Genomic DNA, 25,316 nt, shown 5'->3' with positions numbered 1-25,316 from the left:
TTTTGCAGGTTTTACATAGAAAGTATATCATACTTGAAGGACAATGCAACAATTGAGCTATTTTTCCTTAATGCCAAATCCTGTATATACAAGGTAATTCATTCTTTATCATAAATAATTTAATAAGTAAAGCCAGCCTTCTCGCATTGCTTTCTCGTGTGCCAGCATTTCCAAACTAAGGAATAAATGACAACAGATGATTTATTGCATATAATTGGGTTTTAGATAGAGCTATGAATAAATAGATACAGTTATATACAGTACATGTAAATCTAGATGCTGATGTCTTTTTTGATGATTTATGAAATGAGCTGCTGTAAGTGCCTCTTTAAAGATTCAGATAAAGCACAACAATGCTCTGACTCTGAGCACTGCAGCCATTCCCATTATGTTGCTAGCTAGTAATGCTGTGAGTTATTTAGAACAAAATATTGTGTGTGTAATGTATTGTGCTTCATCTCTTACATCTGGATTATGGCGTAAATATAATTTAATGGCATTTTTAGATGAATGATGTTGAAAGGACTAGACAATCATTAGAAAAATATTAGGCTAGAGTCGTAGACAGTCAGAAAATATTTATTCTTTGTAGTTCTGATGCATTTTCACTAGATGGAAGCACTTTCAATTAGTTCTTGATGTCTTGTTTCAATATATGGTATAGCGTACAAAGAACTTTTAGCACTTGTAACATCAGATTGCGATCAGTTAACACCCGCCCCTTATTGTTAATTTGTCATTACTCTCTGAATTAATAGCAGACACTAGAGGTTTGCAGTTGCAGAAAGGCAGCATTCTGGGTAAAACTTCAGATCTTTGGAGAAAAAAGTATATCATGTTATTAATTAATTAATGAATTAAAAAATGACTCTCATAATGTCCATAACTATCCTGATGGCAAGCATACATTACAGACATTGATTCTTAATACCATCCTGACACGTGTGAACTACAACTTACAACATTGCTCTGGGACAATGTTGAAAGCTATAGCTGAACAGTCTGGCAGTCACAGAAATACAGCAGTAATACATCAGAGATACTAAATAAATATACAGATATAGTAGCCAACAACTTTGTTGTGTTCGTGCAAATGTTCCCCTTGGTTGGCCTCTATTAGAGAAGATGCACATGGAATGTAAGGCAATTAGTGTGGAACAATAGGTTGGTCTCCCGGGCTTGCTGGGCAGTCCCTTTCTTCCTGCTTGGGGTTAAATATTTGCCTGAAAATGTGTGATTGCTCTGCATTCATTCTCACAATTTCCCTCTACAAAGTGCAAGTAAGCAGAAGATGAAAGTTTACCCCAAGTCCCTTATAAGAGCATATTCAGGCCACTGTGTTCCTTGGGGAGAGTGGGTGAATAGTTTAATACAAAGAGGCCAAGGTCACATTAGAACTATAGCACTCAGGGTAACAATTATAAGTATGCCAGGGCTTGCCTGCCAAGAAGTCTGCAGCAGCCTGCTGGCTATTCAAAGTGGCATTCCTGTTGACTAAACACTATTGTCTTGGAACAAAAAGTTGCTTGCTACAGATAAGCAGTTTCCTGACTGAGAACTGTCAGTATGAGGCTTAGCTTGAAAAAAACATTCTCTATAGTTCTTACAGAGGAGCCTTGATCTGATTTTCGGTGGATATTGGAACTGAATAGTGGAGAATTTAAAGGGAGGGACTAAACTTAAAATATGCCAGACATAATTTCAGGGTTTTTTTTAAATATTTTAAGTACCTAGCTTCATTCTACAGCCCTCCAGCTGTTATTATTAATAACATTCTCTTGGAATGCTGGGAGATATAGTACAAAGGCAGCTCGGGTGCAGCGGGTACCTTTGTCCCTATCACTGGATGTAATGTTTTAATCATGATAACTTTAAAAATGTGTTTCCAGTACTAGTAGAAAGGCTACATTTGTTTGTATTACGTGTACCTCTTATTTATAGTTAATAAGCTTCAATTGCAGATATTTCTGCCTGCCTTAATAATTACAGTATTCCAAATCCTTAATATACATATCCAAATTTGAAATAAATAAGAAAATTGAATCTTTTAACAAAACATGTATTCAGTTATCCAGTGCTTTACAATGACATGTCTGTAAGGATTCTGCTGAACTGAATTTAAACTGAATATGGCACAATCCTGGAGTCAGTGCATCCATAGTTTGTTTAAAAGGTCTTTAAATAGGTCTCCCAAAATTTAAGTATTTTAAATGTGCCTTTTTACTTCCCCTGTGTTACCATGCATTTTAATCCTGTGCTATAATAATCCTCATACAGGCTTTAACCAGCAGCTTGTCTTATGTTGGCAGTTTGATCTGGGTCATTTAAGGTATATGAGATGGTTCTGATTTCTAACATGATGGGTTCAAAAATTAACCACAGTTGTTATAAACCACTTTAGTCAACTTTCAGAATGTAAAGCATAGGTGCTATCCACTTGCTCCCATGTGTTTGGTCAGACAAGGATTTGAAGGTATCCAAAGCTGAGCACAGGCTAATAATTGAAATTATCCTGGATCAGCGTGCCTGTGCTTAACTAGATCTAGCTATACATCCTGGACTTTTAGAGGGTACTCTGAAATGATAGTGACCCAGAGGCATGGCTTACCACTAGCCAACACCTTACAAGAGTCTCCCCATCCAATAAGAGTCTTGGGTGCCCTAAATCACTTATCCAGACACAAGTATGCATATGTTAGTGGTGTCATATTTAAATAAGAGGCCTGTAATACTGTGAGAGTTAGTTAATTAAATCATAAATGCAGAACAGTACTCTTAGCTTCCAGTTATGAAGGCAAGTAGCTGAATTGAAATCAGAAAATCCGATTGATGAATCAGCATGTTTTTGCTTCGGTAAATAATTCCCCAGGTACCTCTCTATCAGAAAATGCCAGTAAGGACTGAAAGGCAGAGGATACCTGGCTCTGTAGTTAATGACACTCTATAGCAGAAACACTCTTTAATAAACAGCAGGAGAAGTGTGCATTGATGTATCATGTGCATTTAAACTGCTCAGTGATTTCCATTAAAAAGGAGATCCAAATAAACCACAGCACCTGGATGCATAGTTCCTACTTCCTCCCTGTAGAGGTTAGTGTACTGATTTCTCCTCTGTCCTTTGTCAGAGATGTCACTTTTTAATATAATAAGGGTATCCAAGTCACATGCAAATCATTCCATTTTTCTAAATACAGACCCCACCTAAGTAATAAATAAGTGAAAGCAATCATCCTACTTATGCATGCAGCAGGCCACCTTACTATGGAGACATAGTAGATACGGGTAAAGGAGTGGAGCATGCCCATCATGTTTATTATTTTTGTCATTCCTGCCAGGTGTTTCAGTACTTTCCAGGCATATATGCTCACATACATGTACTATGGACCTGCTAGTGCAGATACACGGACAGTTACTGGAAACATACAGTTAGTTTTTCAGTGGAATTAGCCTTTAGTAACTATGTATATCTTTATTTATAAATTACTTCTAGGATACACAGTGTTGTTCCATTTGACACTATATAAAAGAGCACATAAGGAACACAAACATTATAATAAATAAATAAATGATAATAAAAATATAAATATGTAGAGAGTGCTATGTAGTAAGAGACACAGTGGGAAGAAGGTCCTGCCCCACAGAGTTGATTCCATTGGTAGGATAACAAACTTACAGCACCTGTGTTTAATAAAGCATATAGGGAAGTCAGTTGTTTCAGAATCCCTAAATATCATCATCATTAAAATAATTTAATTAAAGAAAATGTTGGCTGTTGTAGCAACAGCTACAAAGCCAGTTAAAGATCATGGATCTAGAAGGTAACATAATGTTATATACAATGTGTCTACAGCTTTAGGGAATTCCTGCTTTAGTAATAGATCAGGAAGCTTCTCTGGTAGGGAATTGTGCTCACATCTGGTGTGTCCTATGTGGGAAGTAAACTTTTAATTGCATTTCCCCTCTCAAGCTTAGAAGGCCTGAGCCAAGCAGCATTTAGTTTCACAAAATGATTCAGGCTTTGAAGTAAAGCCACAGCAGGGAGACAGCACTATACATATCATTATGTAGTGGCACAGGGCAAATACACTTAAATCTACATAAAATCAAAGCACCTTTCTCTCCTTCTCTTGCAGGAGTTAATAGATGTTGAAAGCGAAGTTGTTTTTGAATTAGCTGCGTTTATCCTGCAGGTAAGAACTTTATGTGGTATACTGCCTTCTACAATTAGACTCTGCTACGTGCTGTATCTTTGCAGCCATGATGCATCCAAATCTGTGGCTTAGACTATTCTCTGCTACCACAAATGAAAAGACCATTGCTATTTTAGCAGATAACTTACAATTTATTATCACATATTAAATCCCATTAATATTGAACTTCATCTTTCTTTATAGAAAAAAATAAAAATGTTACTGTAATATAAAACTGGGAACAAACTACAAACAATCACAAGTTAGTTAGGATGGCCTACTACAAGTCAGAAAATGAAAGCAAAGGGTGAATCAGATGTTATGGGTAACTGTCATAAGTGAAGTATAGAACTCATTTTAATAAATAAAAATGTAAAAAAAAAAAAAAAAGGCCAGGTGCAATAACCTATAGTAACCAATAAGGTGTTTTTAAACATGTGACTAGTAAATGCTACATGCTGATTCTATTGCTTCTATGGATTCTATGGTTCTATGGCTTACTGCCCCAAACAAATTCAGGTTCTATTATTACCTAACTCCAAAAGAGGCTTAAATAGATATGGCTGGAAATAAGAGAATAACATGCTGAATACCCTCACGACCATATGAATTTTCTGCATGATTAAATTTGAGGAAGATACCAGGTGGTGGCCTCCTGTGATGCTAATAAAGCACATGACTTAGATGCTATCGCTCTGATTGGCTCTCTGGGCTTCATTGGTAACACATTACCATCCAGCAGTCCCATGGAAATGCATTATGTCTCCAAGTAAGTTTGCAACAACCTTTGGACAAGTTTGCAGAATATATATATATATATATATATATAAATCTGGCTCTGAAGGAGTTTTATATTCATTTTTCGAAAACTGCAGTCTAGCCATCAAAGTCATTAGCTGAATTATATATTGCTGAGAAACACTGCTTTCTAATTTTTTGTATTCTGAGTAAGGAGGTTGTATACTCCAGCACGGAGCTATATCCAGGGGGTATGTTTCCCTCCCCCCAACACATACTGTTTTTATAACAAGGGACCCCTGCTTTTGCTATTGGTTTCTGCCCAGATGTCAATGTTCAGTGCCCATGATAAGAGTGAGTCAAGGAGCCATGTTTTCCCAAAATAGGATATCAAGTGTAAAACGCTCCCTGGGAGGTAATTATTGCCATGTGTTGATCATGAGGCTTTTTGCCCCCCAAGCCTTCTTTATAGGGGTAATGTGGAAATGTTTACTTCCTTGACCACTTCAACTCCAGCCATACCAATGCACAGTATACATCATAGTGCTGCTGAGTGGAAGTGAGGTATGCTCTGCCCCAGTAGTATCATTCAGATCAGCATCTAAGTACATTTATTTATACATACATATTTTATCTTTATGCTTAATCTGTGACTTCACATTTAGTAGGAATCCATATTTTCATATTAGTGTTCTTTTAAATAGTTCCCAATACAAACAAATGAAATCCATTTTCTCTGTAAATATGCTGCCTCCTTTAGAAACCACAGAGCAGACAACAGACAATTATTTCCTTTTAAAAAATGGCTGTGGCTTTGCAGCTTGCCAAAAGAAATAAATACAAATATCTGTTGTACTGCTGTGGGAAAAATATGACTGTCAGAACTAGAAACACTGATATTCATTATCTCCTTTAGTGAAGGGTGTTGACTCCCGACTTAAAGCGGCCATAGACATGAAGATGTTTCCTCCCTAATGACCAATTTTAGTGCAATCGTACAAATCCGTCAAATTATCGTGAGGTTAGTGGGCACCGAACAATCGAACATCTAAAAAAAATTTCGGGTTAGAAAGTGAAAATGTTCATTGTCCACAGTGAAATCTATCCATTGTCCAATAGTTTGCAGGGCCACACATGTAGCTACCCACAGTTTTCCTGGCTTCAGCTAGACAATATCGGTTAAAATGGTCTTTTTAGTTGACGAACAAATTGTACATTTAAACGATTCAGGATAAGCCTGATCCTACGATAACACAAATATCTTTTAAAAATCTTTACGTCTATGGTCACCTTTAGCCCATGGCCAAACAGTGTCGGACAGGCCCACAGGGATACCAGGAAAACTCACAGTGGGCCCAGGTGTCAGTGGGCCCTTGTGCTGCTAAACATTTGGCCTATTTCATGGCCATTCCCTATTTCTTTGAGAACAAAGAGGCTAATAATAGATTATAGTATGTAAAGAACAGAGACTAGGAGAATAGAGGTTGAGTGAGAAGAATAATAGTACTGAAAATGGGCCCCTGGTCTATGGTTCTTTGGTGGACCCCTGGTCTAAGGTTTTTCAGTGGGCCCCTGGTGTCCCAGTCCAACAATGTAACCAAATGATCAGGTTGGTTAAATAAACAAAACTGATATACCGGTAGCTTTTCTTACAAAAGCCACCCAATTGTTATCCCTGTGCAAGTATGTATTTGTATGTTTTTAAGCATGTGTGAACATAGGTTTATTTGTACATTATATTCTCTATGGAACACATCCATTTCTAGCCTTCACCATATGGTATCCCGAAAAGTGCTAACTTTATTTTTCCTTTTTTCCTTTAGGAAGCAAAGGGAGATTTTACAAGGTAAGTTTCCAGATTCGATCAAGTTTATATATATATATATATATATAATATATATATATATATATATATATATATATATATATATATATATATATATATATATATATATATATATATATATATATATATAGCAGAGGGCTAAAGGAAGTGTGGGAGGTTGAATATTTGCAGGGATCACTAACTGTTGCTGAGCTACAGATCTCAGCATCTATAGACAGCCATTGAAAGCTGTGGCTAACAACAGTTCAGTGTTAAATCTCTATGATAATCCATGGCTTGCTACTGTGTGACTTCTGAGACCTTTGACATTGCATCATAAGCTGTTTTCTCCTTCAAGAACAGTGGTTGTTCCATTGAAGTTGTGCATTCTCCCACCTGACTTTATCAGCCCACTACCAGAAATGTTATCAGTTATGTGAATTTGCTTTTACACTGGTAGTTTAATAATCCATAATGTAGTAACTTCTTTGTAACTTTGCATTAATTATTAATGTTATTAGCACATAGTTATAAAGCCCAATGTATTTCACATTGCTGTACAATAGATGGGTGTATTCAATGAATACACATATTGCATACAAATATTGAACAATATAAAAGATAAAGAGGGCCCTGTTCAATATGTAAAGATAAAGAGATGCCCAAAGCACTAAATAAGCATGTTGTTTGTGGTCGACTGACAATATGTATTGTTACTGTAACCCTGTAAATGCTGGTGTCTTCTGAATTTGCTATGTGCAATGTTGCCAGTATACATATGACACAACATGCAGTAAATGAAAAGACAACAATAGAATCTGCGCTTTTTATTGATTTCTATGGGATTTTTAGTATCATATTTATCAATGGAGTTCACACCCATCTCTTATCCAATATCCATCTGGGAGCAAGGTGGTTCTGGTGTTTTGCAATACTGGTAGGCTGCACTTAAATAATTAGTGATTCAAAAGTTTTTTTTAATAGAAAAATAGAAAGCATTTCAAACAGTTGCAGAGGTCACTTTGCAATCCATGGCACAACAATCAATTTTAGTTCTGCTGATGTGTTTAGTTACTGCACCAGCTCATTAGGATTTATGTTATTACCTTTCCTACTCTGGATTTCTCTGGAATAGGATGAAAGACATTCATACCATTGCTTTGGAGATCAAGACATAGATCATAGACTGTAATGTTCATATAACCAAACTATGATTTAAGCAAGCACTGTCCTTCTGGGCCCCTGTCACATAGACATTTGGCAGATAAGTTGCTTTGTGGCTGGTACTGATATGTGCTGAGCAACAGTTGCTATCCATAAAGTATACGTAGAAAAAACAAGTATGCTCCTTCTGCACCAACTAATTACTGTGTACCTGGTTGGTCAAGATATGTGTCAGCTTAGCATAACACATTCTTTTCTATCCTGCAAAGAACTTTTTGTGTGCATTATTGCCTAATAAAATTAGTTTATTGGGTTCTTAACATAGTTATTTTTATGTGGTTTCTGGCCCTTTCCAATACGCATTATTTCCCATGCTGCTGCAAAACAATATATACAAAGCTTTATGCCTTTATATTATTACTTGTCTTTTTACCTTTGTTTTAGTGTTACTTTCATTTCAGATGAGGTGGAATAACAAATCTCTGGAGATGGCTCTGCCTAGCAATTAGCTGCAGTCTTAACAGGAGTGAAGGAGTTAACAAGTCTAAACAGCCAAAGAAATCTAATATGGCTTTAATATTTCTGTTACATCTCATGCCATATGGGGTGGGGGATTTTGATGTTTCCCATAAGAAGTCACACAAAAAGCCTTTTAAGGAAAACTGCATGTGTATTTAATAAGCTGCAGAAAGAGATACCTTATTGCTGTTAATTTGCCCTCACCAATGATATGACATGAAATGCAAAGGCCAAGCACTTACAGCAGCAATAAATAAGACAGACGGACAGGCGTGTGGCTAACCTAGCAATAGTAACCATGCTGATGTATGATGTCTCTGCCTTCTTAACTTTGTAGCTATACTTAAATGACAGATCATCTATTTAAATGTTAAACACTGTGCATACAAAGAATTTCCATTTCTGTTTAAACAGCCAAATCCAAACATTACCCAACCCCCAGTGTAGATGTTTTATTGATAAAAGCCAGTTCCCCAGAAGTTCTGGAAGAAAAACGGCCTTCTTTACCTGAGCTCTTACAAACAGGCAAGTTTAGGGAATGGCAAAGATTTCTGTAAACATTCTAATCTCTGAGCAGAAATATGATCCATTTCAGTAGGTTGTTGACACAGCAAAGGTTAGAGCTGGGCCTGTGCCACTAAGTGCTACATTCACTTTATTTTAACTCTACACTTGTTTGTGTCTTTCTTAATTGATGTTGTGGTCTTTTACATGCCAAAGATAGACATGTGTGAGACAGATAACAAATCATCCTTCCTGGCATTTAACACTTTAGGTGTTAGTCAGATAAACAAACCAGTTCTTAGGGCAGAGCCACACTGCTTTTTCGGGAGATTAGTGACCCAGCAACAAATCTCTTCTTCTACGGGTGACTAATCTCCCTGAACTGCCTACTCGCCAGCTAGAAAATATTAAATTGACAGCAGGATGGCACTCGGAGCGCATAATTTTCGGAAGTCACTCGAAGTTCCTCGTGAGGCTGACTAATGTTTTTAACCAGCAGTTAAAATAGCAGTCCTATCGCTCAGTGAGATCCACTCTCACCCTTTTAAAGCTGGTTGCACACAGTAAGATTTGGGGGAGATTAGTCGCCCAGTGACAAATCTTCTCTTCTTTGGGTGACTAATCTCCCCACAATGCCTTCGGGATGTGAAACGTCAGTGGGATGGCATGCTTTCCTGCCAGCGATTCACATACTTGCCGGCAGAAGGCATTGCGGGGAGATTAGTCGCTTGAAGAAGAGGAGATATGTCACTGGGCGACTAATCTCCCCCAAATCTTTATGTGTGCCACCATCCTATAATTATTTGTATGTAAATTACGTTAGGGGTATTGTGCCTTTGATCCATTCAGCTTCAGAAGGCTGATTCATGTAGAGATCATGGTTCATGGTTCAGTGCCATTATGATTGTCAAATGTGATTGAAATAACATTACACACAGGCTCCAACCTCACAAATATGTCTCAAGTGCAAAATGTTCACTGAACCTGAACATGTCTTAATATTAGCATGTTAAGATTAGGCCTCTCCTTGTCAATTCCAATAAAACCAGTTGGACATTTCTATATTACTAACCATTGCTGGCAGGTGGATGCTTACCAGCGTGCAGCCAGCCAGAAAGGCAATTTATATATTTTTTCTGGAGCAGAATGGTAAAGTTTGGAAAGGAAAATACATTCTATTTTAGTTGTATATATTATAAAATGGGTATTACTGTTGTGTTTTCATTCTTGAAATAAGTTCCAGCATGTTCTGTAGTAGAAATTAAACAAAATTAATTTTACTTTCAACTTTTAGCAGCTTTTAGCTCTGTTTGGGCTTTTCTTTGTTTAAATCATTTTCTGAAATAAAGCATCAAAACCATGATGGAAACAGTGGACACTGGAAACAAAAGAAGGATGTGTGGTTGAGTGTGTAGCAGCTGACAGTTAACATGATACTGCAGCATCTGTTGCCTTTGTATGTTTGTCTGTGATGCAGTTTGGAATGATCCATATTAAAATAAAAGCAACAGAGATGAATCCTGGAATGAGGTATATGAAAACATAGCTAAGATTTCAACTAATATGTTTATTGAAAGAGAATGGAAATAAAATTATTGCTAGGTAGTACATGACACCCTAAAATCTCTACAGAATGCAGAGCAACATACCTTCCACATGCTTCAGAGGCTGCAGAGATGCAGGCATTTATATGTATATGTGGTGGCAGTGCCCCCAAGTAAAGTATAGGACCTTGTCTTTATGGAAATCAGTACAATATGTGCCCTAACAATACCCCCATGTCCTAAAATCGCTCTACTCAAACTTTTCCCTCGGACTCGGCTATAGCAAATACACCACACTACAGGTATGGTATCCATTATCCGGAAACAAATTGTGCAGAAAGCTCGGAATCACGGAAAGCCTGTCTCCCATAGACTCCATTTTATCCAAATAATAATGATGATTTCCTTTTTCTCTGTAACAATAAAACAGTACTTTGTTTCTGATCCCAACTAAGATATAATGAATCCTTATTGGAAGCAAAAAATATGGGTTTATTTAATAGTATTTACATGATTTTCTAATAGACTTAAGCTATGAAGATCCAAATTACCCGGAAAACCCCAAGTCCCGAGCATTCTGGATAACAGGTCCCATACCTGTACTGATATTTAAAGGGATACTGTCTGTCATGGGAAAACATGTTTTTTTCAAAAAGCATAAGTTAATAGTGCTGTTCCAGCAGAATTCTGCACTGAAATCCATTTTTCAAAAGAACAGATTTTTTTTATATTCAGTTTTGAAATCTGACATGGGGCTAGACATATTGTCAGTTTCCCAGCTGCCCCCAGTCACGTGACTTGTGCTGTGATAAACTTTAGTCACTCTTTACTGCTGTGCTGCAAGTTGGGAGTGATATCACCCCCTCCCTTTCCCCACCCAGCAGCCTAACAACAGAACAATGGGAAGGTAACCAGATAGCAGCTCCCTGGTAGATCTAAAAACAACACTCAATAGTAAAAGCCAAGTCCCACTGAGACTGATTCAGTTACATTAAGTAGGAGAAATAATAGCCTGCCAGAAAGTAGTTCCATCCTAAAGTGCAGGCACAAGTCATTTGACTGGGGCAGCTGGGAAACTGACAATATGTCTAGCCTAGGGTTTCCACCTGGCCGGTAAAAATGATGGTTGATCACATTGTTATTAATAGGGAAAAAAGATAAATATATAGGAAAGCCGGTAATTTTTTCCAGAAAAGGTGGCAACCCTAGTCTAGCCCCATGTCAGATTTTAAAATTGAATTTAAAAAAATCTGTTTGATTATGCTTTTATAAACGCTGGTGTAGGCTTTCCTGCTACAGTAGGCAATATACCTTGTTGGCAAGAACTGTTTTGAGAATTAGATTTCAGTGCAGAACTCTGCTGTCTATTGACTGATGCGTTTTGAAAAAACATGTTTTCCCATGACAGTATCCCTTTAAAATATGTTCAACTGCTAGAATGATTATAGCCAGGCACTGAAAGGGCCCAATAACCCAGATCTGGGCACCTATACAGGCTAAACTTGGAGAATACTAGTAATGGTGCAGATCACCGCACTTGTGAATAATAATGTTAAAAAGTTTAGGCTCATATGGAAACCCTAAACATCTAGATACCCAATTATAGACCTGCTAATGTTGTCTGCCTCCCATATAAGTGTAAATTACTGTACACCACAATATTGTGTGTAGGTTGTTCTGTTTATTGTTTTCAAAATAACTTTTTACACACTATCATCCAAATTAGGATTTATGACATACAGCTTTAGGTTAGGTAGCAAATTATATCTCCGGTCTGACTTTTTAACTACCTATTAAAGTACCATATGTACAGGTGCTTTCCACTGGAATATTGTAAACTTTGCTGACACTGTTGTACAAAATGTATACTTGCTTTGTTTATTTACTGTGCAATAAAAAAAATTAAAATGGAAAAAAATAAAAGCTACAGAAAAGCTAATATATGACTAATTGATTTCAAAATGGCAACATAGTTCTCTTGACTATGTTTAGTATACATTTCTGTACTATATAAATAGGTTAAACCTATATGCCTGTCTGTATGCAAGACCTTGCTTCATCTCGCTATGAGTCGCAGATGCAGTATCTTAGTAGAAAAGCACGAGTATGAGATGATATATATTCCTAATATGCAAAAAGAAAGATAACCCATGCATAACTGAGACAGTGATTAGTTAATACAGTGCATTTGTTTGAAAAAGCACGTTTTAGCCTGACTGCAGATATCATAAAACAGAAACCTGGCAGCTACACCCTTAAACCTTAGCATACTGCAAAGGTATTGTAATTCACTATAATTCAGGCATGTGACTCTCTAGGACTTGCAAAAGGCAGTGCTGAAGCCAGTTGTTCATCATGTTCACATTAAAGTCTGTAGAAGTGAAAAGATAAAGGTGAGTCATTTTTCAGGAAGATATTCTCCAGTGAGCAACTGGCATTTCCCAAATGACTAGTAAGTAGCTAACTGAGTCTTAATGACCAATTCATGACTATGACCAGCAGTATTAAATATCAAACAAAACAGTGCTGAACTGCCACAAATTATATTGTATTACAACCAGGAGAAGTTACAATAAATGGGGGGGGGGCAGGCTCATTGGCTGCTAGGGTGGATCCTATTTATTGCTTTTTTTCCATATTGGTGGCAAATTTAGTTTTACAGCATTATAAATATGCCCCTTAGTGTGCAGTACAGGTTAATATCCCTAGTCTGTGTGGCCCTTGCCTAAGTTTATAATAGTTTATATAAACTTTTGATAGCATTTTCTTCCCTTACCATGTTACATGTTTTACGGGCAGATTTATCAAAGTGTGGTTTTAGAACACACCACAGAAAAACCCACTCACTTTTTATTTATTCCTATGGGATTTTTACTCAACTCCATTGATAAATACAATTCTAAAAATCTGATTGTTTTTCTGTGGTGAGTTCTAATCTCATATTTTCATAAATCTGCCCCCAAGTGTGAATCTTTTAGCATACCAAAGAGAAGTTTCTATAACTACACTGTACTTGCCATTGCCAAGAATGTACATTGCCTACTGTAGCAGGAAAGCCTACACCAGCGTTTATAAAAGCATAATCAAATTTTTAAAGACACTAGCAGATTCTGTGAGCAAGAGGTGAGGGGCAAGAGATTAAAGGACTCTCTGCATGTGAGCAATTTGGCAGGATTTACAAGCAGAGAAAGCACACAGCTCACTTGTTTCTAAGAAACCTGTTATAAATTGCGTAAACATTAGAACAGATCAGGCTGCACAGATGTTTTAGCACGGCATTCACCTGCGTGTTGGTAGGGTGCCATCTCCAGTATATAAACCTATGTGAAGGCAAAGCCATTTCCCAAATAATGAAATAATTTATATCTTGCTTGCATCTTTTGTATATTTCTGGGAGCCTGCTGAAGCAAAAGCATTTATAGTGATGGAAAACAGACAGGCACAGATTTCAACTGAAAGGAATAAGCAACCTTTGAGGTTGGGGAGATGTTTAATAACCAAGCCACTTCATCTGCCTGTCAGCTAAACTGGCTGTGAAGTCATCTGTTCTATTTGATGTAAAGTGATATTTCCTTTTAGGGGAAATTTAGTTTCACTGTTGATCAATACATAGTATTTATGTTTGAAATTGAAGTTTGCAAAATATCTGATAATATTTTGATAATAAACACAAATATCTATGTAATTATGTTAAGCCCCAAAAAGAAGTAGACTAGACACAATGTTCTTTATGGATAGTGCAAACTTTACTTGTCTAGTAGCATGGAAGCCTATGTCAGAGATCCAGGTCTCCATATTAGAGGGTGCTGAACTTATAGGGGCACATTTACTAAGGGTCGAATATCGAGGGTTAATTAAAGATATTACTTCATCTAAGTAATATCCTTTGACTTGGAATATCGAAGTCGAAGGATTTACCGCAAATACTTCGATCGAACAATCGAAGGAAAAATCGTTCAATCGAACAATTAAATCCTTCCATTCGAAGGATTTTAATCCATCGATCGAAGGATTTTCCTTCGATCACAAAAAGCATAGAAAGCTTATGGGCAAGGTCCCCATAGGCTAACATTGATGCTCGGTAGGTTTAAAGTGGCAAAGTAGGTAGTCAAAGTTTTTTTTAAAGAGACAGTACTCTTTTTTTTAAAGAGACTATGGAATGGTCGAATAGTCGAACGATTTTTAGTTTGAATCGTTACATTCAAAGTCGAAGTCGAAGGTCAAAGTATCCTATTCGATGGTCGAAGTACCCAAAAAAAAAACTTTTTTTACTTCGAATCCTTCACTCGAGCTTAGTAAATGTGCCCTATAAAGTCAGTACATATGTTTAGCTAAGCAAAAGACATACTCCTTTGCAAATGTCCCTGTATATTTACTTATGTATGTTTATATCTATATTTCACATGTAATACCTGTGATGACATGGTCTTCCCCTTATTTATTGGAACAAGATTATTTAATGTTCTCTGAATTATTATTACCCCATATACTGCATGAAGTACTAACATACTCTTTCGTTCTATAGTGTGAATTTAGAACTCATTCACTTTATATTCAATCCTATTGGATTTCTAAAAGCATATTTATAAAATGGTGAACTATTGATAAATATGAATCTAAAAATCCCATAGGATTGAATAGAGCATGGGTGAGTTTTTCTGTGGCAAGCTCTAATCTCACATTTTGAAAAATGTTGATAAATATGCCCGATGGAGTTGTGCTCCTTAGGAGCTCTCAAGGAGGACAAGTCAGTGTACATCAAGTTTTATTGTGTAATAAATGTGTTAGGTACGTTCCCTTCATATCCGCACTCTAATGACAGAACTGCTTTATATAAGGAAACAATAGAGAAGGTTAAAGGAGGACTGGTTTTCTAGGGCTGCAGAGAGTGAGTCTGAAGCACCACAAAGGTGTCTTTTGTCTTCACTGTTTTCTCATCCTTGTGGTTTACTTTCGATTAGATTCCTGTTCTGTGTGTGCCTCATGTCTGTGTAACTGGAGGATTGGCATCTGTGTCAAATTAATTTTCTTTATTAAAGTACAAAATATTAGTATGTAGGACGGAGAGAAAAGAAAAATCACTGACATTTAACATGCCGATTATTGTTTTTATTTTTTAATGATCCAGTATTTTTTCTGGCTCCTTTTATAGTTAAAAAAATAACTATATTATTTTAAATTTATATTCCCACTTACTCAGCAGTTTCAGGCAGGTTGAAGTGTATGGTTTGAGAAAATGAACCAAGTTTTTGGTTGGCTGAGTCTTCCCTGCAAAGCCTTGGATAATGTTGGAAAACGATGGCCAGCCAGCTGGAAGGCAGGGGGCATTGATGGCCTGATCTGATGCTCAGGCTACACATAGGGTTGCCACCTGGCCAGTAAAAATTATGCTTGATGGCAATGTTAATAATAGGAAAAAACTGCAAGAATATAGGAAGGCCGGTATTTTTTTTCAAAAAAGGTGGCAACCCTAGCTACACATGGGGGATCAGTAGTTAAAGGGATCCTGTCATGGGAAAAAAATGTTTTTCCAAACTAATCAGTTAATAGTGCTGCTCCAGCAGAATTCTGCACTGAAATCCATTTCTCAAAAGAGCAAACAGATTTTTTTATATTCAATTTTGAAATCTGACATGGGGCTAGACATATTGTCAGTTTCCCAGCTGCCCCAAGTCATGTGACTTGTGCCTGCATTTTAGGAGAGAAATGCTTTCTGGCAGGCTGCTGTTTTTCCTTCTCAATGTAACTGAATGTGTCTCAGTGGGACATGGGTTTTTACTATTGAGTGTTGTTCTTAGATCTACCAGGCAGCTGTTATCTTGTGTTAGGGAGCTGTAATCTGGTTACCTTCCCATTGTTCTTTTGTTTGGCTGCTGGGGGGAAAAGGGAGGGGGGTGATATCACTCCAATTTGCAGTACAGCAGTAAAGAGTGATTGAAGTTTATCAGAGCACAAGTCACATGACTTGGGGCAGCTGGGAAATTGACAATATGTCTAGCCCCATGTCAGATTTCAAAATTGAATATAAAAAAATCTGTTTGCTCTTTTGAGAAATGGATTTCAGTGCAGAATTCTGCTGGAGCAGCACTATTAACTGATTCATTTTGAAAAATTTTTTTTTTCCCATGACAGTATCCCTTTAATATTTATGTAAGCATTTTAGTGTGAATACTAAAAGGAACAGTAACACCAAAAAATGAAAGTGTTTTAAAGAAAATATTATGCCCTGCACTGGTAAAACGGGTGTGTTTGATTCAGAAACACTACTATTGTTTATATAAACAAGCTGCTTGTGTAGCAATGGCAGAAATTGAAAAAAAGGCTATATGGTACAGGTTAAGTTGTGGATAACAGATAATATTAGGTTCTACAGAGCTTATCTGCTATCTGCTGTGTAACCCAAGCCTTTCAACTTTGAGTGGATACCCCATTGCTACAAAGCACCTTTTTGTACTGTATAAAGAATAGTAGTGTTTCTGAAGCAAACAAAGCAGTTTTCCAGCGTAGGGCAACACTGCATTATATTTTTGTTCCTTTAAAACACTTTAATTGTTTGATGCTGTTCCTTTAAGGTTGTGGAGTTTTAATGATGACATGAAATACTTTTGCCAATAGCAAGGTAAATGTTATACAGGGTAATACATGGTGGCATAATCAGTGCTGGAATTGGGGAGGCATGTGCCATTCCTTCACTTCTTTACCTCCGTGAAATAGTATCCCCTCAGAGGGAGATGTAAGAGGTTTCAATCCCAGAGCTTTCTTTTTCTCCTCCCCATTTGTGATTGCAAACAAAATGGAGATCTTAAACAGTACAAGGAAAAGGCACATACAGAAGATAAATGAAAGAAAATATTGCTGTGAAAAGTAGAGAAAAGCAGAGAAGAGATGAAGTGTGATATGCACAAAGATGGTGGAGACATCACAGAGGGTTTTTGAGAGCGAGAGAAGACGAAAATAGGGGAACAAAAAGAGAAAATGAAGGAAGAGTACAGTAGTAGATTTAGGAATGGAGAGAGAATGATATATATATATATATATATATATATATATATATATTAAATAATGTGGGGTAATATAGAATGTGCTGGGGTTGTACTGTGACACAAAATACACAGGCAAGGTTCTGTGTTTGCAGTAGCTGAATTGGCAGCAAAAAAAGAAAAAATATGCACAATTTTCATTTAGGGGGTCCCTACAGGCCAAATACTTAGGTAAACTATGCACATTTGGCATTAGAAGGAAATCCTAAAATGAAAAAAGAGTAATTGCTTTCTTTAAAATGGATAAAAACATTTTTTTCACACCAGTTCAAGCACTAGGCATAATGGTTAAGATCGCTGCCTTCTAATATCTAGGTCCTGGGTGATTCCAAGTATGACTTCTGCATTGCATTTAAAAATGACCATTGCATTGCGTGTAGGTGATAGATTAGCAGCAATATTTGGCATTCCAAGGTGATCATTTTTAGCAAGCCTTGCAAAGCACATATTTAATACATATGTAATAATAGGTGAAAACGGATTTGAATGCCAAAAAATCCACAAGTGATTGTTGTTTGGTGAGCCAACCCTGAAAATGTTTTTGCCAATGATTTTGGTAATTTTAACACTCTGTTGCACTTTAGTAAATGCCTATGATTTTAGAGACCACTGGGGCAAGAGTTAGTACTGATTGATAAATCTTCAGAGTACTGTGTAATATCAGAGGAACCAAGGGAAATCCATAAACCATGGGCAATTTCAACTTTAAAAGGATGGACTTCATATAGGTATGGGACCTGTTATCCAGAATGTTGGGACCTGGGGGTTTCTGGATAATGGATCTTTCTGTAATTTAAATCTTCAAATCTTAAGTCAACAAGAAAATCATGTATTAGTAAAATAAACCCAATAGGCTGGTTCTGCGTCCAATAAGGATTCATTATTTCCTAGTTTGGATCAGGTACAAGGTAATGTTTTATTATTAAAGTAAAGTTAGAGTAAAAGGAAATCATTTTTTAAAAATTGGATTAGTCAGATAAAATGGAGTCTGTCGGAGCTTTATAGATGTCAGGTTTCCAGATAACAGATCCCATACCTGTATATGTATGTATATGTTCGCACCCCTGCAATATACAATATGACATGTCTGTGCATGTTATAAATTATCCTCTGTAAATTTGTTATGTCAGGAAATGAAAATACACTAAAATCATTAATTCACAAATAAGTTTACTAAGTCTACACTTTTGAAAGACCTTCCCAGTTTATTTCTGGGTGATGCTTCCATCAAACATTATCATATATATTGCCAAGTCACACTCAATTTGTTTACTCAACACAGACCATCACCACTCCCTAGCACTAAAGACGTATGCGAGAGCGGTGCGTCACTACGTGCCAGTACGTGTCTATTGCTAACACCTTCAGCACACAGGCAGCCGTATAGACCAAGTGCCAGATCATTTCACTAATGTGCCCAAATATTACGGCTACATGATTCCTGATTGCACTGTGCTGGCGGGCCACATTATTATTAATTTCATGACGGAGGCTGAGGGCCGGTGTAAATTTGAAAACGGGTCGCAATTGGCCCGCAGGCTGGACTTTGGACATGCCTGTTTTACAGGCTGTCAAATGAATGGGGAGGCAAAGGCATTTTGATCAGGAGGAGTGTGGAGATTACAAAATCTTGATGACTTTTTTGTTTACTGAAAGTAGCAAATACAATCAAGTAATTACCCTTATTCTAGTTCAATATTTGTATACATTCTAATCTTTTTTTCTCTATTGTCTTGCTGTAGTGATGAATTAACAAGAGCAGATTTAAAGAAGTTGCCAGCCCTTCCAACTCAGGCCCTGAAGGAGCACCCTTCACTTGCATACTGGTAATACTATATCATGATTGTACATGAAGACACAGTATTGATCACTTGTGTAACTGTGTCTGCGTAAGAACACAGCATTCTTAAGACTTTTGTAAAAACCAATGCTTAATCAGTGGTTAATGAATCTGCTGTATTAAAAAATGATGGTTGTCATGTACATTCCAGTTTTATTTATGTCAGCATCACTTTAGAAAACCACTTTGCCACACCTTTCAACTACTATTACTTACCAGTTTTAACTCCTGACTTCTTGTGAGCCAAAAATTCTTCAGCAGGGATGTAGGGTTTCGGGCTGGAAAAAGAACCATCCATATCAAGTCAACTATAAACTCCCTCTTTGCCCTCCCATAAACCCAACATCACTACTGCAACCTACTGTTGTCCTGGTCAACACAGGTAAAAAAGGGGGCTACTTGCGACATTCTAGTAGTTTTAAAAAAATTGAATATTTGCAGTGAATTTCTTAAATTGATACTAACACATTATTATAAAAATCTGAATGTCAGTATATGTATAAATGAAAATAAAGACATAACTACTTTTTTGTAGACCCAGGTAATAAAATTTTCCCAACTTTTTTATAACAGATAAAGCAATACCGTGGAGATATCCAATGCAGAGCTATGTTGTGACCCACCATCCCTACTAACTGCCCCCAGAACTAGAATATATGGTCCCAGATACCAGATTTATTCTATGACTACTCTAGCTAGTAATCAATACGAAATGCATGTTTAACCATCTCCAATCTCTTATCTCTTAAAAGCATCTCAACATAAGGCCAGTTGTACACATTGAGCTTTTTCCACTAGTGTAGATAGACCAACAGAAAAATAGGTGCAATGCTTCTGTAGTTTCGAATTTATGTTCCAAAATCCACCCCTTGTGCAAGCAGATGAGCCAATGCCATGCCAGTTGAGAAAAGCTGATCGTTTGCCTTCTGCAAATTGTATGTCTGTTTGTTTTATTGATTTTGTAATTACCAAACATATTTTTTTATGTCTTTATTTGTACCATATCAACAAACAAAATTAAAAGGCATTTAGTATTACAAGTTTACATAGGGTTACAAATAGCAGGGAAGTACTCCCACATTCCTCGATATATTTTACAGATTGAGACACCCTATCCATTCTAACAGGTATTATCTTCACTTTCCCGTGGGGTTACCTCTAATTACATTCAGGGTCCTGCTAAGTATAAGGCCACCTGAACTGTTGCCAACTCCATTGCCTTTAAGTTCTTATCATTATTGGATTTCTCCCTGTAACTTGTCATTCCCTGTTTATGGAAGTGATAAACAAGGTCAAGTTTCGTTATTATCATCTCCATTATGGCACAATTTTTATTATCTGCTTTTGGACATGAAAGAATTGTATGCTTTCTATGCTGCAGTGATGTGGCAAAACATTGAAGTTTTGAATGACCAAGGGAAGACAGACTGGAGTCAACACATAGCCTTGAAATTGGCAGGTGGTCTTGTGCCAGACAAGAGTATTCCTCAGCTGCCAGTAGCTGTTAACAGCACAGCACGCAGAAGGAGAACAGCTGAGATGACAGTACATGCATTTAACAGACAAAGCAAATGTAAAATATTCATCCATAATTTCATTTTTTTTGGTTCAATGAGTTCCAGTGCGGTTTCCTTTTGATAGCTAAAGGGGCTTTTAACTTAGTATATTCAGAATAAAAAAACAAATGATTTTGTATTCTTACAGACAGGCAGTGTCCAAGATTTTATTGTGTGAGACAGAATGGGAATCGTTATATGCTAATGTAATAATTGGTTTGTGTGAAAACCCTTTGTTTTACTTCAATATGTTCTTCTCACGGCACTATTTCCATTTGATGCAGCAACTAATAACTTTAAAATGAGCAGTGAACCTGGCGACAGCAAGCAGCCATAATGACATGTAATATCTAAAATTACAATTGATAACAACAGGGGCTGTATATTGCATAGTATATTGTTCATATTAGCTGGCATACTTCATGCTTGAGCAGTGGTTAAAACTGTTGCCTTGCATCTTTGGGTGTAAATATAAATTCTGTATGATCTCCCTGTGCCTGCCGGTGCAATATCTGTGTGTTTTGGAGTAGTTGTGTGTCAGTGGTAAGGCAACTGTAAAGTCAACCCCGATGGACTGATGTAAATTGTTAACATTCTCTTTGTAGATTTGCATAATATTTTTTATTAAAAAAAAGAACTAAATCTCCAGATCCTGTAGGACTGTATAATGCTCACTGAATATGCACATGGTATTGTTGAAGGTTTTGTACATTACAAGTTGGTTACAGTGCCAAGTGCTAATCAGATTTGCTCACCCAGCATAAAATGGCAGCATATGCAGAGGCTACATTCACTTTCTTTCTTGTTGGCAGTGAGGACAGAGTAATTGAATACTATAAGAAACTGAATGGCCAAACAAGAGGACAAGCAATCGTGAAGTAAGACAGTTTACTAATGTGATTTATATACTGAATCTTTTCTCAGACACCATTTTCCAATATTAAATGGTAATTTATGATTCATGGCTCTGAATTTTAAAAGGCATATATGGCATTTTTAGAAAGTTACCTTATTCATGTAGGCAATGATGAATAACATATGGGGGCACATTTACTAAGCGTCAAAGTGAATTTTCCAATTTAAAAACTTCGAATTTCAAACTAATTTTTGGGTACTTCGACCATTGAATAGGCCTAAATTCGACTTTGACACTTCGCCACCTTAAACCTGCCGAATTGCTATATTAGCCTATGGGGACCTCCTAGAGTCAGAAGTTTTTAGAAGTCGAAGTAAAATCGTTTGTTCGATCGATCGATTAAATCGTTCGAATCGTTTGATACAAAGGATTTCATTGTACGATCGAATGATTTTACTTCGACCGAATATGGCCAAATTCAATTAAAAAAACTTCGACTTCGAATATCGAAGTAATGCCATTCAGTGGTCGAATTTTGAAGTTTTTTACACTTCGAAATTCGACCCTTGATAAATCTGCCCCATGGTGACTGGTTTCAGTTTCAGCTAAGAAGGATCATTACTGTTAAAATTACAACTTTATTGGAGCTTCCTGTAGATCTTCTCTGTGTGCCTCTGTTACAAATAAGGGGGTGGGCATGTGCCAAAGGCCCTCCCCAAAAGTACAGTAAGATGTGGGTAGCCAATCACAGATCTGCCTTCACTTTATCCATCCTCACTCTAAAAAAGATTTTTATGCTTTTTATCTGTAAATTCAATATAGGCCTCCAATTGAACTTATAAAATAACTAAAAGAAAACTACTTTTTAATCTTGTGGATTTTGATTTTTCCCATTATCTTCCAGCTATATGAGTATTGTGGAATCACTTCCCACATATGGAGTGCACTATTATGCAGTCAAGGTAAGCTATTTACAGAATATGCTTCACAACAAATAACATTTAGATACGTATTTGAAATTACAGTACCCATTAACAATTGTGTCAAAGAACATTTCAGTGTTTTGTCCTTTTATTCCAAAACTCATACTTTACTAGCATTGGTATGGGACAGATATTTAGTTTCCAGAGCCATTAGAATGCTTTTTGGCTTTTAAACTTGGCAAATGAATGAAACTGGTCCACACACTGGAATGTTTTTTTATACAATTGGTAATTTCAGCCTAAACCGTATCAATCTGTGTGCGACCCTTTACTTACTTTTATATATATATATATAAAAGGCCCCAAAGAGGGCCGAAACGTTGGAGACACTGTGAGTTTTAAAATAAATCATTGAACTTTTTGGAAAACGGAGTGCGGGTCCTTTCTGCAATTATATATACTCAATTTTTTGACCTAGCACCCGGCTGAGTGAGATGTGAAGGAGTGCGGGTATTATTCGCAATAATCGTTATATATATATATATATATAGTCAAACACAAGAGTCCTCTGCACTCAACCCATTATCAATATATTTAAGACAGCGACATTTTGTGCATACTGCTACTAAAAAATGCCTTACCCTTTAAACAAAACAGGGATTGTTTGTCCATATATTGCAATATATTTAAGCTGGCCAACTACGTCAAAGTCATCCCATATCTGGCCAGTCCTATGCTCAATTTTATCTGATTCATTAAGAATTCTATTGCTTCATTATACATTTTACAAAGGGACTAGGTTTTACCTGCAACTTACTAGCTGCTTTCAAAGTAAACCTCCATACTTGGCTGCCCTTTTATTAGACACCAGTGGGATCACCTGACTATAGCTGGGAAGGGTGGGAGCTACAACATGGAGCTGGTCACTGCTCCTGTATAAACTATAACAAACATAGGAAAGTTGTGCTCACCACTATTTTTTAAAACCATTAGGCAGGGGTGCAATGAGGCTGTGACCACAAAATACATATAGTCAAATACAACAGTCCTCTGCACTCAACCCATTATCAATATATTTAAGACAGCGACATTTTGTGCATACTGCTACTAAAAAATGCCTTACCCTTTAAACAAAACAGGGATTGTTTGTCCATATATTGCAATATATTTAAGCTGGCCAACTACGTCAAAGTCATCCCATATCTGGCCAGACTTTGACGTAGTTGGCCAGCTTAAATATATTGCAATATATGGACAAACAGTCCCTGTTTTGTTTAAAGGGTAAGGCATTTTTCAGTAGCAGTATGCACAAAATGTCGCTGTCTTAAATATATTGATAATGGGTTGAGTGCAGAGGACTCTTGTGTTTGACTATATGTATTTTGTGGTCACAGCCTTATTGCACCCCCGCCTAATGGTTTTAAAAAATAGTGGTGAGCACAACTTTCCCTTGTTTGTTATAGTTATACAGGAGCAGTGACCAGCTCCATATTGTAGCTCCCACCCCTCCCAGCTATAGTCAGGTGATCCCACTGGTGTCTAATAAAAGGGCAGCCAAGTTTGGGAGGTTTACTTTGAAAGCAGCTAGTAAGTTGCAGGTAAAACCTAGTCCCTTTGTAAAATGTATAATGAAGCAATAGAATTCTTAATGAATCAGATGAAAATTGAGCATAGGACTGGCCAGATATGGGATGACTTTGACGTAGTTGGCCAGCTTAAATATATTGCAATATATGGACAAACAATCCCTGTTTTGTTTAAAGGGTAAGGCATTTTTTAGTAGCAGTATGCACAAAATGTCGCTGTCTTAAATATATTGATAATGGGTTGAGTGCAGAGGACTCTTGTGTTTGACTATATGTATTTTGTGGTCACAGGCTCATTGCACCCCCGCCTAATGGTTTTAAAAAATAGTGGTGAGCACAACTTTCCTTTGTTTGTTATATATATATATATATATATATATATATATATATATATATATATATATATATATATATATATATATATATATATATACAGAAAAATAGTCTCTATTGAGCTCTGCGTTGTAATTGCTTTTATTGTTTATTTTATTGTAGCTGTAGTCATCTTTCATGGTACAGACCTCATAAAATATTAATGATCTTCAATTATAATAAATCATTAAACACCCCTTTAGTTTAGATCAGATTCCCTATAACACAGCTTTGTTTGCCATGGGTAGACAACTAAATTGCTTCTGTTAATTTGTGATGTGTAAATTGCATTTTAGCTGAAATCACTGAATGGCCCAGATAATGTAATATGGCAAAGGCTTCCTGTACTTACCGTGTGTCACAATTTTCTTGTAGTAAAAACACTTACAGGGGTTGTTCATCTTTAAATTAACTTTTAGCATAAGCGAGTGATGTTCTGAGACAAATTGCAACTGGTTTTCTTTTATTTTTTATTATTTGTGCTTTTTGAGTTATGTAGATTTTTATTCAGAAGCTCTCAGATTTGCAGTTTCAGCAATCTGATTCTAAGGTCCAAATGACCCTAGCATTGATAGGAATAGGAGCCTGGAATATGAATAGGAGATCATTTATTACACAATAAATGTGTAGCCTTACGGAGCATTTTTGTAGATGGGGTC

At 36.7% G+C, this 25,316-nt stretch overlaps 1 protein-coding gene across 5 annotated transcripts in view; it reads left to right on the top strand.

The window, feature by feature from the left end:
* The window catches only part of LOC108712345 (FERM domain-containing protein 4A), a 222,591-nt gene that overhangs the window by 150,566 nt on the left and 46,709 nt on the right, over positions 1 to 25,316 (top strand). For all 5 annotated transcript variants that reach the window (XM_041588462.1, XM_041588461.1, XM_041588460.1 and 2 more), the window contains exons 5-10: positions 9 to 93; positions 4,134 to 4,190; positions 6,752 to 6,774; positions 19,267 to 19,350; positions 21,733 to 21,798; positions 22,681 to 22,738. In XM_041588462.1, coding sequence (XP_041444396.1) covers positions 9 to 93; positions 4,134 to 4,190; positions 6,752 to 6,774; positions 19,267 to 19,350; positions 21,733 to 21,798; positions 22,681 to 22,738 — 373 coding nt within the window. The remainder of the gene's footprint in view (positions 1 to 8; positions 94 to 4,133; positions 4,191 to 6,751; positions 6,775 to 19,266; positions 19,351 to 21,732; positions 21,799 to 22,680; positions 22,739 to 25,316) is intronic.

This window comes from Xenopus laevis, chromosome 3S, assembly GCF_017654675.1.
Source record: "Xenopus laevis strain J_2021 chromosome 3S, Xenopus_laevis_v10.1, whole genome shotgun sequence".
NCBI lineage: Eukaryota > Metazoa > Chordata > Amphibia > Anura > Pipidae > Xenopus > Xenopus laevis.
The sequence above is the reverse complement of the archived record's forward strand: the minus strand, read 5'-3'. Positions and strand labels throughout refer to the sequence as shown.